Source organism: Squalius cephalus (assembly GCF_949319135.1).
Source record: "Squalius cephalus genome assembly, chromosome: 7".
Lineage (NCBI taxonomy): Eukaryota > Metazoa > Chordata > Actinopteri > Cypriniformes > Leuciscidae > Squalius > Squalius cephalus.
The window spans coordinates 34,315,447-34,328,698 of record NC_137128.1 but is presented as its reverse complement, the minus strand read 5'-3'; the positions used below and the strand labels follow the sequence as shown (position 1 = coordinate 34,328,698).

General features: G+C 39.7%; 1 protein-coding gene across 1 annotated transcript in view; it reads left to right on the top strand.

Moving 5' to 3' along the window:
* Positions 1–6,350: 6,350 nt before the first annotated feature.
* Positions 6,351–13,252, top strand: part of skila (SKI-like proto-oncogene a) — a 31,727-nt gene continuing 24,825 nt past the window's right edge. Inside the window, exons 1-2 of the mRNA XM_079877769.1 lie at positions 6,351–6,428; positions 8,133–9,414. Of these exons, the coding sequence (XP_079733895.1) occupies positions 8,299–9,414 (1,116 nt within the window). The 5' untranslated portion in view covers positions 6,351–6,428; positions 8,133–8,298. The remainder of the gene's footprint in view (positions 6,429–8,132; positions 9,415–13,252) is intronic.

Sequence of the window (13,252 nt, the reverse complement as noted above, 5' to 3'; positions counted from 1 at the left end):
TGCCCTCTCATTCCTCGCCATGCATGTATCAACTTGCTTATATTTTCACAGATGTTCACACTGGTTTCGAGCTGCGACGAGCTCATTAGCAACCTGGTGTTAGAAATGATTGAATTGCTTAAAGCCCTCTATGCATTCCCAGAAAAAAAGTAAACTATGTGCTAATATGCTTTAAAGAAGCATCAGGGGGCTGAAGTGGACCTGGGTTTTTTCTTTTTTTCTTTGTATGTTTTGTGTACTATTATGCACATTAAAAAACACTATCAATTGACTGGAATGAACTGTACCACTTTTTGTTAACACATAATTAAAGTATTTAAGGAAAATCATTCTCTCTCAAGTGTGAAAGCAATTTGTTTTGTTGTGATTGGACAAAATTCACACCTGACCTGACTCTTGTTACTTGTTATGAATTTCTTGTCCAAAAGGATTGCATTAACCGAATATTTGTTTTAGTGAAATTGACATATGAAGGCCAAGTATGGTAACCTCTGCTTTAACCCATCCAAGTTAGTGCACACACAAAGAAACCGGGATGGCAATGCACACCCATTATGCTGTGGCGCCTGGGGAGCGGTTGGGGGTTTGGTATCTTGCTCATGGGCACTTCAGTCATTTTCTACCAGTACTGGAATCGAACCAGCAACCTTTGAGTTTCCAGTCCAGGCATGGGCAACTTCGGTCCTGGAGGGCCACTGTCCTACAGAGTTTAGCTCCAACCCTGAAAAAATCACCTGCCTGTAATTTTCTAGTAATCCTGAGGACCTTGATTAGCTTGTCCAGGTGTGTTTGCTTAGGGTTGAAACTAAACTCTGTAGGACAGTGGCCTCCAGGACCGAAGTTGCCCATCCCTGTTCCAGTCAGACTCGCTAACCATTAGGCCCACAAAACATCGTTTCAAAACATCTTTGAAACATTATGCATATATTATTATTTGGTGAAACATCCATAAAAAATAATAGACCTAATAGAAAAAGCTCTTCTTTGCCCTTTTAATCTCAGCGTTGTGAATAGTCATCAGAATAGCTAGCAGTATAGCAAAGATTAATGTTTTGTCAATCTCGCAAGTCACATAAAACGCATTTGTAGACTAAACGAAGCTCAAAAAAATGTCTAGTTCCTACTAATTAAACAATTTAATTGCTGTAATTTCCTTTGTGCTCGAACCGTCTGCATCAAATAAAATTCTTTCTATCTGATATATGTAAACATGATATTAAAATTTAATACAGAAATGTGAACCGGTGGCCTCAATGCATCCATAATCTGACTTTAAAATTTGTTAAAAATGAAATCCACTTCCTGATATTTAAATATATGTATAACGTGTGTGTGTGCGGAGCTGCACCTTGTTGGCCAGATGGTTGAAGACCTCGCCTCACACGTCTGGCTTTCACAGTGCCGGTGGAACCACTCACCTTGTGTGACTTTGGCCGTTACTGTAAATCCGTGAGGACTGATGAATGTGAATGTTTTGCATCAGACTGTACTCTGTGACATTGTCTCAGTGTCCTCTTTCTCGGGAGAGCAGGGTACACGATTCCCTGTGGAAGAAAGCAGAGTTGTCCTCTAGATGTATGACCGTGTTTGATTAGTGGAGATACACTGGGAAAAAAAAGTGTAGGATTTCCTTTAAAACTGTTTTCAGTTACACTATATTAGGTGTCTTTAACTACTGTACTTACATCAGAAAATAGTAATTGTTAGGTTCAATGTTGTGTTCAAAACACTTTTGCTGCTATTGAGGTGGGATATGGGAATGGTTAGGGACAGGTTTGGTGGTATAGGTTTAAGGCTGGGTTAACAGTGTAATTATAGTGTAATTTCATGCAGGTAAGTCCAATGTAAAAAAAAAAAAGTATGTACACAATAACTGCATTGTATCAAATGATTATTTTAAATGTAGGACATATATAGTAGCCTAGTTAAAGACACTTAATATAAAATGGGAACCAATTTTCATTTAGAAATTGCTAGTACATTTCACAAAACTGCAATTATTTTTTTACAGTGTGATTATGAGATTTTTAGCTTTCATTGCACGCTTTGCATTGTATTGCATATTGCATGCGTGATTCATTTTTGTTAAAAGCACCAACTCTGCTCCTTAAAATTCTTTGTATTTAGGCTACACAAAATACATCTGCCATTCTGAATCAGTTTTTTAGGGAGGGAGCCAGGTGCGTTTCCTTTAGATCGTGTTTAAACAACAAGCCGAAACACCTTTTCAGAGCAGGTAGCACGAGTCTGCCTCACTTGTAACAGTACTGCTATATGATAAGCGTTTGTTTGTCTTGCTGTCTGATGATGCATTTCTATATAGATTTTCTCTGAAGCTACGTCCTCAGGGGGGTGCTTAGGGCTTAGTCCCATAGTCTGTAATGAAGACAGCTGTCTGACTAACTGTGTGGCCCGTCAGCGCTTAATCCATTTTCCTGGCATTCTTTATCCTTCATTCTCCTGCACGCAAACAGCATTATGTCAAGCTTTAAATGAACTATCAGCTATTGGAGAGTAATTACCCATATTAAGTTTAAATTACTCCTCACAATACCGGGATGATGTTATTACCCTCTGGAAAAAAAATCAATGCGCTAGTGTTTGGAGTTCAGGCACAGCACACTGTGTGTGTGGGCGCACCTGCTTTCATAATACATCTGCTGACCTTGCTATCTGCAGCGAATGGTGAAAACGCCACTGAAATGGGCCTTGATCACTGGCGCATCAAACCGTACGCAGGCTTGTGACATTGATCTCATAAAATGTTTATTTTATACCCAACCAGCAAATCATGTTCACATTTAAAAGTGTGTTGTTGAAAAAGGGTGCTATTATGCCCTTTTCACAAGATGTAAAATAAGTCTTTGATGTACCCCAGAGTGTGTATGTGAACTTTTAGCTCAAAATACCCCACAGATAATTTTATCTGCATGTTAAAGTTGTCAATTTTTGAGGTTGAGCAAAAACGCACCGTTTTGTGTCTGTTCCTTTAAATGCAAATGAGCTGCTGCTCCTGGCACAGGGGGCAGAGCTTCAACAGCTTGCACTCACACACACATGCACTGAAAATTTCAAAAACTTTTAGCCTTTTATGTTCAAACCGAACAAATATGGAGAGACTCAAGAGGAAGTGACAACATGTAGAATGCAACAGGACGTTTCTGAATGGTAGTTGATGAATTTATGTAGCTTATGTGTAGTTATCTTCTAGTCATTGATTAGCATATTCTGTCTTGATAATCTATAAATCGTCTTCCGGGGGGCGGGGTTTATGTAAATTCTAGGGTTGGTGATGTCACTAACCCGGGAGGAATGTTGTGTAGTCCCTACCAGCCGTTTGTTGTAGTCCTTAAAAAGCGATTTCTTTATAAGAAAATATCTTCCCTTGCTTTGAACTTTGAGCGTTGTTACTTTGCAGATGTTGTTTATGCCCAAACAGCAATATTACACACTAACTAAAGTTAAAAAAGTGAAATCATAATCAACCACCCCTTTAAACACCAATGTGACAAACAGCTTTTAAAGAGCGTTGTACATATAATAATGAAAAAATAATTTGAAAGTTCTGTAGTTCTTGATGAGGTATTGTTGGCATTGCTAAAATTTCACGTGTTACCTAAATTAATAATTATAAGAAAAGGTTACACTAAAAACTACTGCTAGACTTTTGGTGTTTTGCATATTCTGGCAAATGCCAAAACAAAAAAAAAAAAAAAAACAACAACACTTTTTAAGATTGTTAGATTTTCTAATGCAGGTGTCAATGTAACCCCTTGCTCTTTTGTGTGAGTATTCAGTCTAAACAAAAACACACCTCTAAGCACATCAAAACTATTCAAATCTTCACAACCCCGTCTTGCCTGAACATGACCTGGGTCAGTGTGGCGGAGAAGCCTTTAAAAGTGTTAATGCAGCTGGTGTTTGTGAATGCGCTTCTGAATTCAGGCCCTCATAGCTCTGCCTATCTCATTTAACATTTAAATGACACCTAACAAATGGCTCACACAGAGATGGGTAGCGAAGCAAAGGTGATCCCAGCACCCCATTATGGGTTCATTGAAAAAAAGAGAAGCCCACTGGATAGTGGAAGCCCCGTGGACCAAGCAAACTGCTGGATTGGCTCCAGGCCATTACTCAGCCACAGAAAATGTTCTAGTGCTATTACTTAATGTCCTTGGCAAAAGTCTCCACAACATTTGTACTAGCGTTACAGTTACTCAAACTAATGTCCATAAACATGTCTGGCTGGTTTATAATTAGGTCAGTTCAAACATTATATTCGATAATGATAAAGATGAAAAATCTCTTGACGTATAACCTTCCCTCCACAGTATAATTTCATTTTAAGTGCCCTAGAGGTCAGGGTTATTATCGTTAACAAAAAAATAAAAATAAAAACTGCAGTAAAAAACTAAACTATTAAAAGATTTATGTTAAAGCTGGAATAAAATAAAATATAAATATTAGATGAAAAACTTGAAATGTTGCCTTGGCAACTATAACTAAAATAAGTTTACGTAAACTTGCAAAATACATAAAAACTAAAACTGAACTATAACTGAAACTAAAATGAATAAATAGTAATATTACAAAAAATAATAAAAATGACAAAAGCACATAAAAATAAATAAATAAAATTAAAATGAAAACTGAAAATCAAAAAACAAGAACTAAAATAACCCCGATAATTATACATAACTAATAATTAAATAACTACAGACTAACTATTACAGTACGTTTTATACCTTTGCCAATTCATTGCTTGGGCGTATGCAAAAAGTGTGATCGAAGGAATTTCATTCATAGAGAACATTTCAGATGAGTCATTATTTGTGAAACATTTACAGACATCTGCTCATGTAGCCTTTCAACATAAATCATGATCATTCATAGTATAGGGAAGTGGCTGTAATGACATTTAAATTTCCATTTTCTTTCTGTCACCAAAGTGATTCAAATGCAGCATGCCGTTACCCCATTATATATATATAGCTAGAACGTCCCTAGATCCTGCTGACAATAAAACTCCCTTATTTCGAAACCTGGATTAAAAAAAATTTTCCATTAGTTTGTCACATAACACAAATGACCATATATGCCATAGACAAACTTTGAACATGTAGCATTCTATACTTTTATACCCAGAGCTGGGAATGGGATTACTTACAAATTGTAGTGGGTTACTTGTTCCAAATTACATGACAAAAATTGCTAATGTAATCTAGATTACTAATTTTAGGTAATGTATTCTGATTACTTTTTGATTTCTTTTTAGATTATATTTAACTTAACTTGTTTATCACATTGATTTGAATAGGATAATATTGTACCATATTGAAATAAAAATACAAAGAGACGGACAATATATTCCATTCTTTGTTATCAACAACATGAAGTGCATTAAATATTACATTACATCAGGGTTTCCCAGATTGAGGATTGATTCATAAAGCTATAACGTAATTAAATCATAAACATTTTAATTAAAATAAATCATCAAAATAATACATTTACTATATATTTACTAAAAATATATATTTGTTTAACTGTCATGTGACAATTAACCGACTTCAGAGAACTGTGAACTTAATACTATTAGCCTATTATTATTGACTTAATTTTATCATTGACCTCATTTATTAAATTAAAATCGAAGGGTTTACTTCAAAAAGCCTAGGACAAAGAAGTTCAGCTGACAAAAACGTTAGGGAATCCCTGCATTGCATAATAGCTTTTAGCAATGTGAATTTGTACATGTTTGAAAGACAAAAGTCTCCAGAGACATTAATACATGGATAAATGGCTCATTGAGTAATAATTCAAATAATAATGAATGTGTTTGTGCAGGAGTTGATTAGATATGCAATGTTAAGAAAACACTTCTTAAAAGTGAAATGATTATACTATATGATTATAGTAAATGATGTACTAAATCCAGTAAACAAATGCTGTGTGGCTCTCAGGTTTCAGTGAGAAACTCATGATGACTCCTATAGACAGACTATAGGCTAGTCTGTGTGTGCAATTCCACAAACCTGGAAGAACTTCTGAAAGTATTAGACCTTTACAGAAAATATCATTTAAAATACAACAAACACGAAGAATCAATGAATTATGAATCATTTCCTGCTGTTGTGGGAATAACATGTAGGCTAAGTAAAAGTAAATGTAGTCAGTTACTACTACCCAGCAGCACTGCTTATACCTAAAAATCTTGCAAGTCTGAACTTCACAAGACATTGAGGGAGAGCGGCAGACAGACAGTCACAGACACGCCCGCGCGACATCCGTTCTGCTAGTGCGCGCTCTCGCTCGCTGTGACGCTCGAGCCGTCTGAAGGGTTTCAGTCTGTGCGCGTGTTGTTGACGGTCAGACAGACTAGAGGGAGAGAGAGAGAGAGACAGCGGACCCGGAGCGATCATCCTGAGGCAAGTCCCTTTGAAAGACGACAACGGGCTCACCTATATACTTTGTTAATGTATTAAATGGTCCAGAAGATTCTCTACATGTTTTGTATGGTTTTCAGTGGTTATGTGATGTTTATTTCGGGCTCGGGACGGGATTTGTAGCGTTAGCTCTGTTAGCGGGTGCTAAAGGGTTTAAATGTTCTAGCTGCTCTGCTAACGCTGTGTGAGCGAACAAGCTATTTTTTTTTCCCCTGATGTAAAACCGGTTCAAGTGCTGTTACTGAGAGATGGTAATTTGGTTACATTTAACGTGTGAATTTGTGAGATGTGTGTTTTGATGTGCCATTTAAAAGGGACGTATATTCAGTGCTCAACATGCTCATATTCACATTTAAGAGACGCATCGTCGTGCTGAAATTGTAACGTTATTTGATTTAAATCCTCAACCTGATCAACATTATATATAATATGTTTATTATTTAAAAACAGAAACGCTTTTGGGGCGATCGCTATTACGTTTTCTGGGAGGTCAGGTGTCAGTCTCAATGGCTTGGATTTACTGCCGTATAAAGTCATATAATGGGTTTAAAATCCGAGCTTTGGATGTCGTTTTGACATATTTGGTATTTATTATATATGTGGTCAGTTTTTCTGTAGTCATGTTGAGGGTCTCCCGGTCGCGGGGTTGGTGAATGTCACACGGTCACACCGCGGGCGTTCAGCGCAGCTGTGCCCGGAGAAGGAGAGGGGAGAGGCGGATAGAGTCGAGGACAGAGCCGCGGTGTCCTTGCGGGATTAAAAAGAGTGACACTTTCGTTCAGGGTTAAAAATAGACCGCTTTTTATCAGTTTCTGAAAAAGAAAAAAATTCGAGGAAACGAAACGACGTCTGCGGTCAGGGTCAAGCCATCCGAGCTATCACATAAATCTGGTAAAGCAAAACCAGGCGAAAATTATGTTTTATTTTGAGGAACTTGTATTTTTGCGCTTTGGCGCCGTGTTAAATTTGGACGCATGTCTGCGTCATTTTATGTTCATGAAACAAGGCGCATGTTGTGAATACGGAATTGAACCATTTTTTTCGTTCTGGTTTTAAGCCGAAACCTCTCTGACATGCGCTGAATTTGGGGTTGTGATCTCTCGTTTAGCCTTCATATTCATGCTCGGAAATTCCGTTTCCGTCAATGTCGGTCGGGCTTTTGCTTTTGCTTCTGCGATCAAAATACTCAAGTCAGTTTTTCCTCTATATTGATGTGTGTGTGATTTGATCTTTTCACATGTGGTGGTGTGCAGTTATTACATCTAGATAAGCTTATTTCAAGCCTGCTATGGTTGGACAGGACTAAATGGCTGCTCACTGGTAGTTACGGTTGCTGTTGGTTATCTCTGTGTTAATCTGACGTTATTAGTGCATTGACTCATTTAACGCATTGACGGATTCGGCATGTTGTCAGTAGAGAAAAACAGCCCACTAAAACACCGAGAAACTAGCCTTAGATCGATCAGTCTCAAATTAGATTATCATGATGAGGTGAAAATGTTTCTGTCGTCTAGTTCAGCAATGTGCCGAACACTAAAACTGTTCTGGATGCTTTTTATTGCCCTGATAGCATATTCCTTTTAATGCGCATTTGTGTGGCGTCACACTCTGGTTTCTGTTTTTTAAAGCCATTTGATGCTATAATTAGATATTCACAAGTCTTTATTCTTTTTGTTTCATTCACAGGAAGCACATCAAACCATTAATTCTGTCACAATCATGTGTGTAGCTGGACGTAAAAGGATTTGCAACCTTTAACACAGCGAGAAAAGAAGGACCAACTCAAAGGTGTCGTGTTTGAAGAACAGCCGAATATTCTCACCCAAGCAAGACCAATAATCTGTGTTCGGACATGGCCAGCCCTCAGACGAGCCTGAAAACCCCATTTAAAGACCTGACGTCATTCAAAGGCAACATGAAGCGGCTGTACAGGGAGCGACTGGAGGATGCACCCATTAAAAAGCGGGTAATGGCAGAGATGCACTTGAAACGGCGCAGCCTGGAGAGCGTCTCCAAACCCCCGAAGGTCAAGAAGGAGCGTGAGGACCATGCCAGCTCGGAAATGGACATTGAGGAAAGAGAATTCCACATCGTCGGGGCTTCCAAGGCTTTAGATCTTAGTGCTGGCCTCAAGCACACTCTGGCACAGTTCACGCTGAGCAGCCAGAGCTCCCTGGGAGGTCCTGCTGCCTTCTCAGCAAAATCGGCTCATGAGTGCGCCTCTCCTGCTGGCATGGCTCCCCTACCGTCTCCCCCAGTCCTTGGAGGCGGCCCGCTCTTGGTTCCCTGTGACAGCTCCACTGAGCTCACTCATTCTCTTCTCGAAGGAGAGTCCATCTCCTGCTTTGTTGTAGGGGGTGAAAAGCGTCTTTGTCTGCCCCAGGTACTCAATTCGGTGCTGCGAGACTTCTCTCTGCAACAGATCAACGCTGTCTGTGACGAACTTTATGTTTACTGTTCCCGATGCGACGCCGAGCAACTCCACATCCTTAAGGTGTTGGGCATCCTGCCTTTCAACGCACCTTCCTGTGGTCTGATCACCCTAACTGATGCCCAACGGCTCTGCAACGCCCTGCTCCGCCCGGGTGCCACCCTCTCGGCCGACCCCAACAGCAAACTGCCAGGCCAAGGCCTGCTGAAGGAGAGCGGGGCCAGTTTCCAGGTGGAACACCAGTGCCTGGGCAAGTGCCAAGGTCTGTTTGTGCCCCAGTTCTACGTCCAGCCGGACGCTCCTTGCATTCAGTGCATGGAATGCCAGCTGCTGTTTTCCCCACAGAACTTTGTAATGCACTCGCACAAGTCACCCGACAAGAGGACCTGCCACTGGGGCTTCGATTCGGCCAAGTGGCCTTGCTACCTACAGCTGGGCCGCAAGCATGAGGGCACGCCGGAGGAGCCCCAACTCAAACAGCTGCTGGATGAGATGAAGGAGAAGTTTCACTACCAGCTAAAAAGGCCTCTGGACAAAGTAAGTGTCTTTTCTTCCATGTTTGCTGGTTCACTAAGGTCAAGTTTTGCTTCAGGTTCACAAGTGGATTTGCACGTGTTTGACCAGATGGTAATGTGTGATAGTCTGCAGAGGAGAGACTGTTTGCTATTGTCTGGGCAAGGCTGTAGTTGTTTAGATAAACTAGTGTTGACCCAGTTTTATGAGGTGGCACAGGGCAGGTGACGCTCGGTGGGGACGGATGGCAGGAGGGAGGGAATTCCAGTTGGTCTGGCTGAACAGGAAGTACATTATCTACCTCCCAGGTCAGAAGAGGGTCATCTTTGGGTGGTGGATGGGGATAGCACAACCTTAAATTTTGCGTTCATACATATTTAAGGTGTTTTTACCTTAAATGTGAATGGTTTCCTGTCTCAGGTTTTAATTTTATTAATTAAAAAAAAAAAAAAATTCTAAAATTTATTTAAATAAATGTAAAAATAATTACAATTTGAAATGCAACATTAACAAATTTCCATTATATCATTATTAGTTTTTTCAGATGTTTCTGTTTCAATTTAGTTTAGTTTTAGTATTTTAGTGCTGTCAAAGTAATGCACTAACTGGTGTCGTGAAAATCTTTAACTGTTAAATTTCTCAGCAGAGTCTAGAATGATTGCTGTCTAGTGGCATTAATATTTTTTTTATTTTAGTTTTTTCCAGTCATTTTAGCTTTAATTTTATTTCGGGCACAGGCATTTTTACCTTGAATGTGCAAGGCTTCTGGTGTGAGCTGCTTCCAGTTATTTTAGCTGTACTGTGTGTGAGTTTATTATACAGACTCTGCAAACTGGAACTTTAAAATTATTTTCATTTATTAATATCGTAATCTTAAACCAATTGGTTTGTAGGTCAGGTCATTTTACTGTTTAATGTAGGCTACTTTGTTATTCTTTTAATTATTTAGTAATTTCTGCTAATGAATCGGAATTCTCGCAGATTCACAGGAAATAGCTTACTTCCACGTCAAAAATAAAGTGGACAAAGTTGTATTTGTGACATCTGTAAAAATGTACCTGTTAAATGGGGAAAATGGGAGTGATGTCGTTGCATTGGGAAATGCCCGCATTGCATGATTGCATAATTTAAAGCCAGAACATTAGAGATTCTTCCACTTTCATGATGCAACCGTTGAAACAAAACTCAGCAAAGTGCACTAGAATCTATAGAAAAGTCAGCGGGGAAAAAAAAAAAAAAGGTCTGGATTGTTTCACTCCCATTGACCAGCCATGTCTCATGACCCCCTTGACCAAGGACGCAAGCCAGAGCTTTTTTTGTTGTTAGTGCTCATGTTAGACAAAGATTGACCCCCTGGTTACTGTCAGAGGTTTTTTCAAATGCAAGTGGCAGCTGTTAATGGTTTAACAGTGCGGTCATGTTCCAGTAGACACAATTATTTTTAGTTTAACGCTGATGTGAGCAAATGATTGTTCTATCTAAGAGAGGAAGAACAGCCCCGGTTTCTCCTGTGTGCTTATGCAAGTGTGCCGGAAATACCGTCTGGTGTCTCGTCGTCTAGCACCCAAACCGCATTCCTCCTTCCGCCCCCCCCCTCCCCCTCCACACACTTCATATACCGAAACAGACCTTGAGTCTGTCAGTCATACAGTCACATCTGCTACACAGACTGACCTCATCCTGACACACAAACAGCCAGTTACACTGTAACACTTAACTCTAAATGCTTAACGCCACACTAATGAAATTGATTCACACACAAACGCTAAACTCCCCCAGGGATCGTCTCTGCTCCGCTCGGCTGAGGGTGAGATATCCAACTCCCAGAAATGCGAGTGAGTCAGTGACACCTTCTCTTTTCATGGCGAGCCGTTAACTGCCGAGCTCCCGACACGTCGCTGTCTGGCAGCGTCTTGCACCTGCCCTGACACTTTGCCTGATCCTTCTGTTTCTTCTTATGTGAATTCTTTTTTTCTTAAATTTCCTGTTTCTCGATTAGTTTTATTTTAGGGATCTTTCAAGGGTTATTTTTAAATGATTTTAAAAAGTATTTTAAAAACTGTTTGATGCCATAGCCTCTATAAATGATGGTGTTGTTGATTTTATATTGTTTTAAGAAACTATTATACAAAAGTAAATAATTGGCACAATTTTTCTCACTTGTTTTCAATGGACCCCCTTGCAGCCCTCCAAGGGTCCCGTACCCCAGTTTGGAAACCCCTGCTCAAATCTGGTTTACACTCAGTGATCTTACCCCCACTCTCAAAGTGTTCATCTATAAGTAACAGTGTTATTTTAGTTATTTTCAGTTTTCATTCATTTAATTTTGTTATGAGCTTTTATGTTAAAAAAAATACACATTTTTAGGTTTTTCCATCTAATATTTATATTTTATTTAATTTCAGCTTTATTCCCATTACTGAAAACGTTTTGTAATAGTTTTAGTTAACATTTACAACACTGATTAGGATTAAAGGTGCTCTAAGCGATTTTGGCTGACATCATTTCTTGCTGACGTTCGAAGTATTGTCAAACAAAACGGAGGCTATAGCTCGACCCTCCCTCCTCCTCATCCCGTCCCCTTACCCCTCCCTTCCGTGCTTCCAGAAACAGGCTTTTCCGATGTAAATTCAGGACTTCGCGCGTTCCTTCTTCTTTTCCCTCTTCTTTGCTATTTGTTCATCGGAACGTCGTCTTTTTGGTCATGTGTCGGCCATATCAAAATTCAAGAGAATATACTTTTAACATTAGTCATTGTCGTTGGCTAGGACATCTCTCCTCTAACTAACTTCCCTCTTCATGCTTCTCTCTCCTCCACTCCCCACACCCCCCTTTATGTGCAAGCACACTAACCCCCCAACCCCCACCCCCAATTGGCTGGAACAGTGTTTGTTATGTTTCGTGGTCCAGACTGGCCCAGTTTGTTTTTGTTGCTGTTTGTGGAGCCTGGGCTGTCTACAGAGACTGCGTTTTTTTTAACAGTGTGTTCAGGGGACAGGCAGCTAGCGGATAGTGAGGAGATGTTTGCTGTATGTTAAAAAAAAATGTTTCAGCCTAAAAAACGTGTGACGTCGCTTAGAGCACCTTTAAAACGGTGTCAATAAAACAGGTGCTTACAGTTTTGTGTTAAACTGCTTTTGAAGGGACTGTAAACAGACATATGTGCGTGCGTCAAAGGTCATTACTCAGACGTTGAGCTTACATGAGTTGTGCCAGTAAAGAGAAACAACACATGCGCAATCATCTGCTTGTGTCCAAATCGAGAAATAACTGTTAATTGTGTGTGTGTGTGTGTGTGTGTGTGTACGGGAAGCAGGGCAGACAGGCTCATCAGTTTACTGGGTGAAATGTTCACTCTAAACATCTGTGATGCTGGAGTGCCAGAACAAGTGACTCAGAGTTTCCACAGGTGGCTGTGTAGATGTTGGTGACAATCAGACCCTTACCGGCGCCAGACTTCTGCACACGGCACTTTAGCTAGTTCAGAAACAGCCCTCTTCCCCTTCATCAAGGACAGTGTCCCCCCCAGTCTGTGTGGTTATGGAGATTCTGGCAGTGTTTCAAACCCTTGTCTGCCTAGACAGCATATACTGGGTGTCTAAAGGTAGGCAGCTCACTGGGGTTGGAAACAGTCACTGGTTTAACATGCCTGTGTTTCCTTAATAGTCTAGTAAAGGTTATTGTACATTTTAATTTAATTAATTAATCAAATTATTTTCCAAAGCATAAAAAAAACCTACAAAACTGTAAATTTTTCCCCTGCCAAAATAAACCATTAAAATACACATATTAATAATAATAAAGTTAATCAAATAATAAATAAACATCATAAATAAAATTTAACAAACAAGTAAAATCTAAC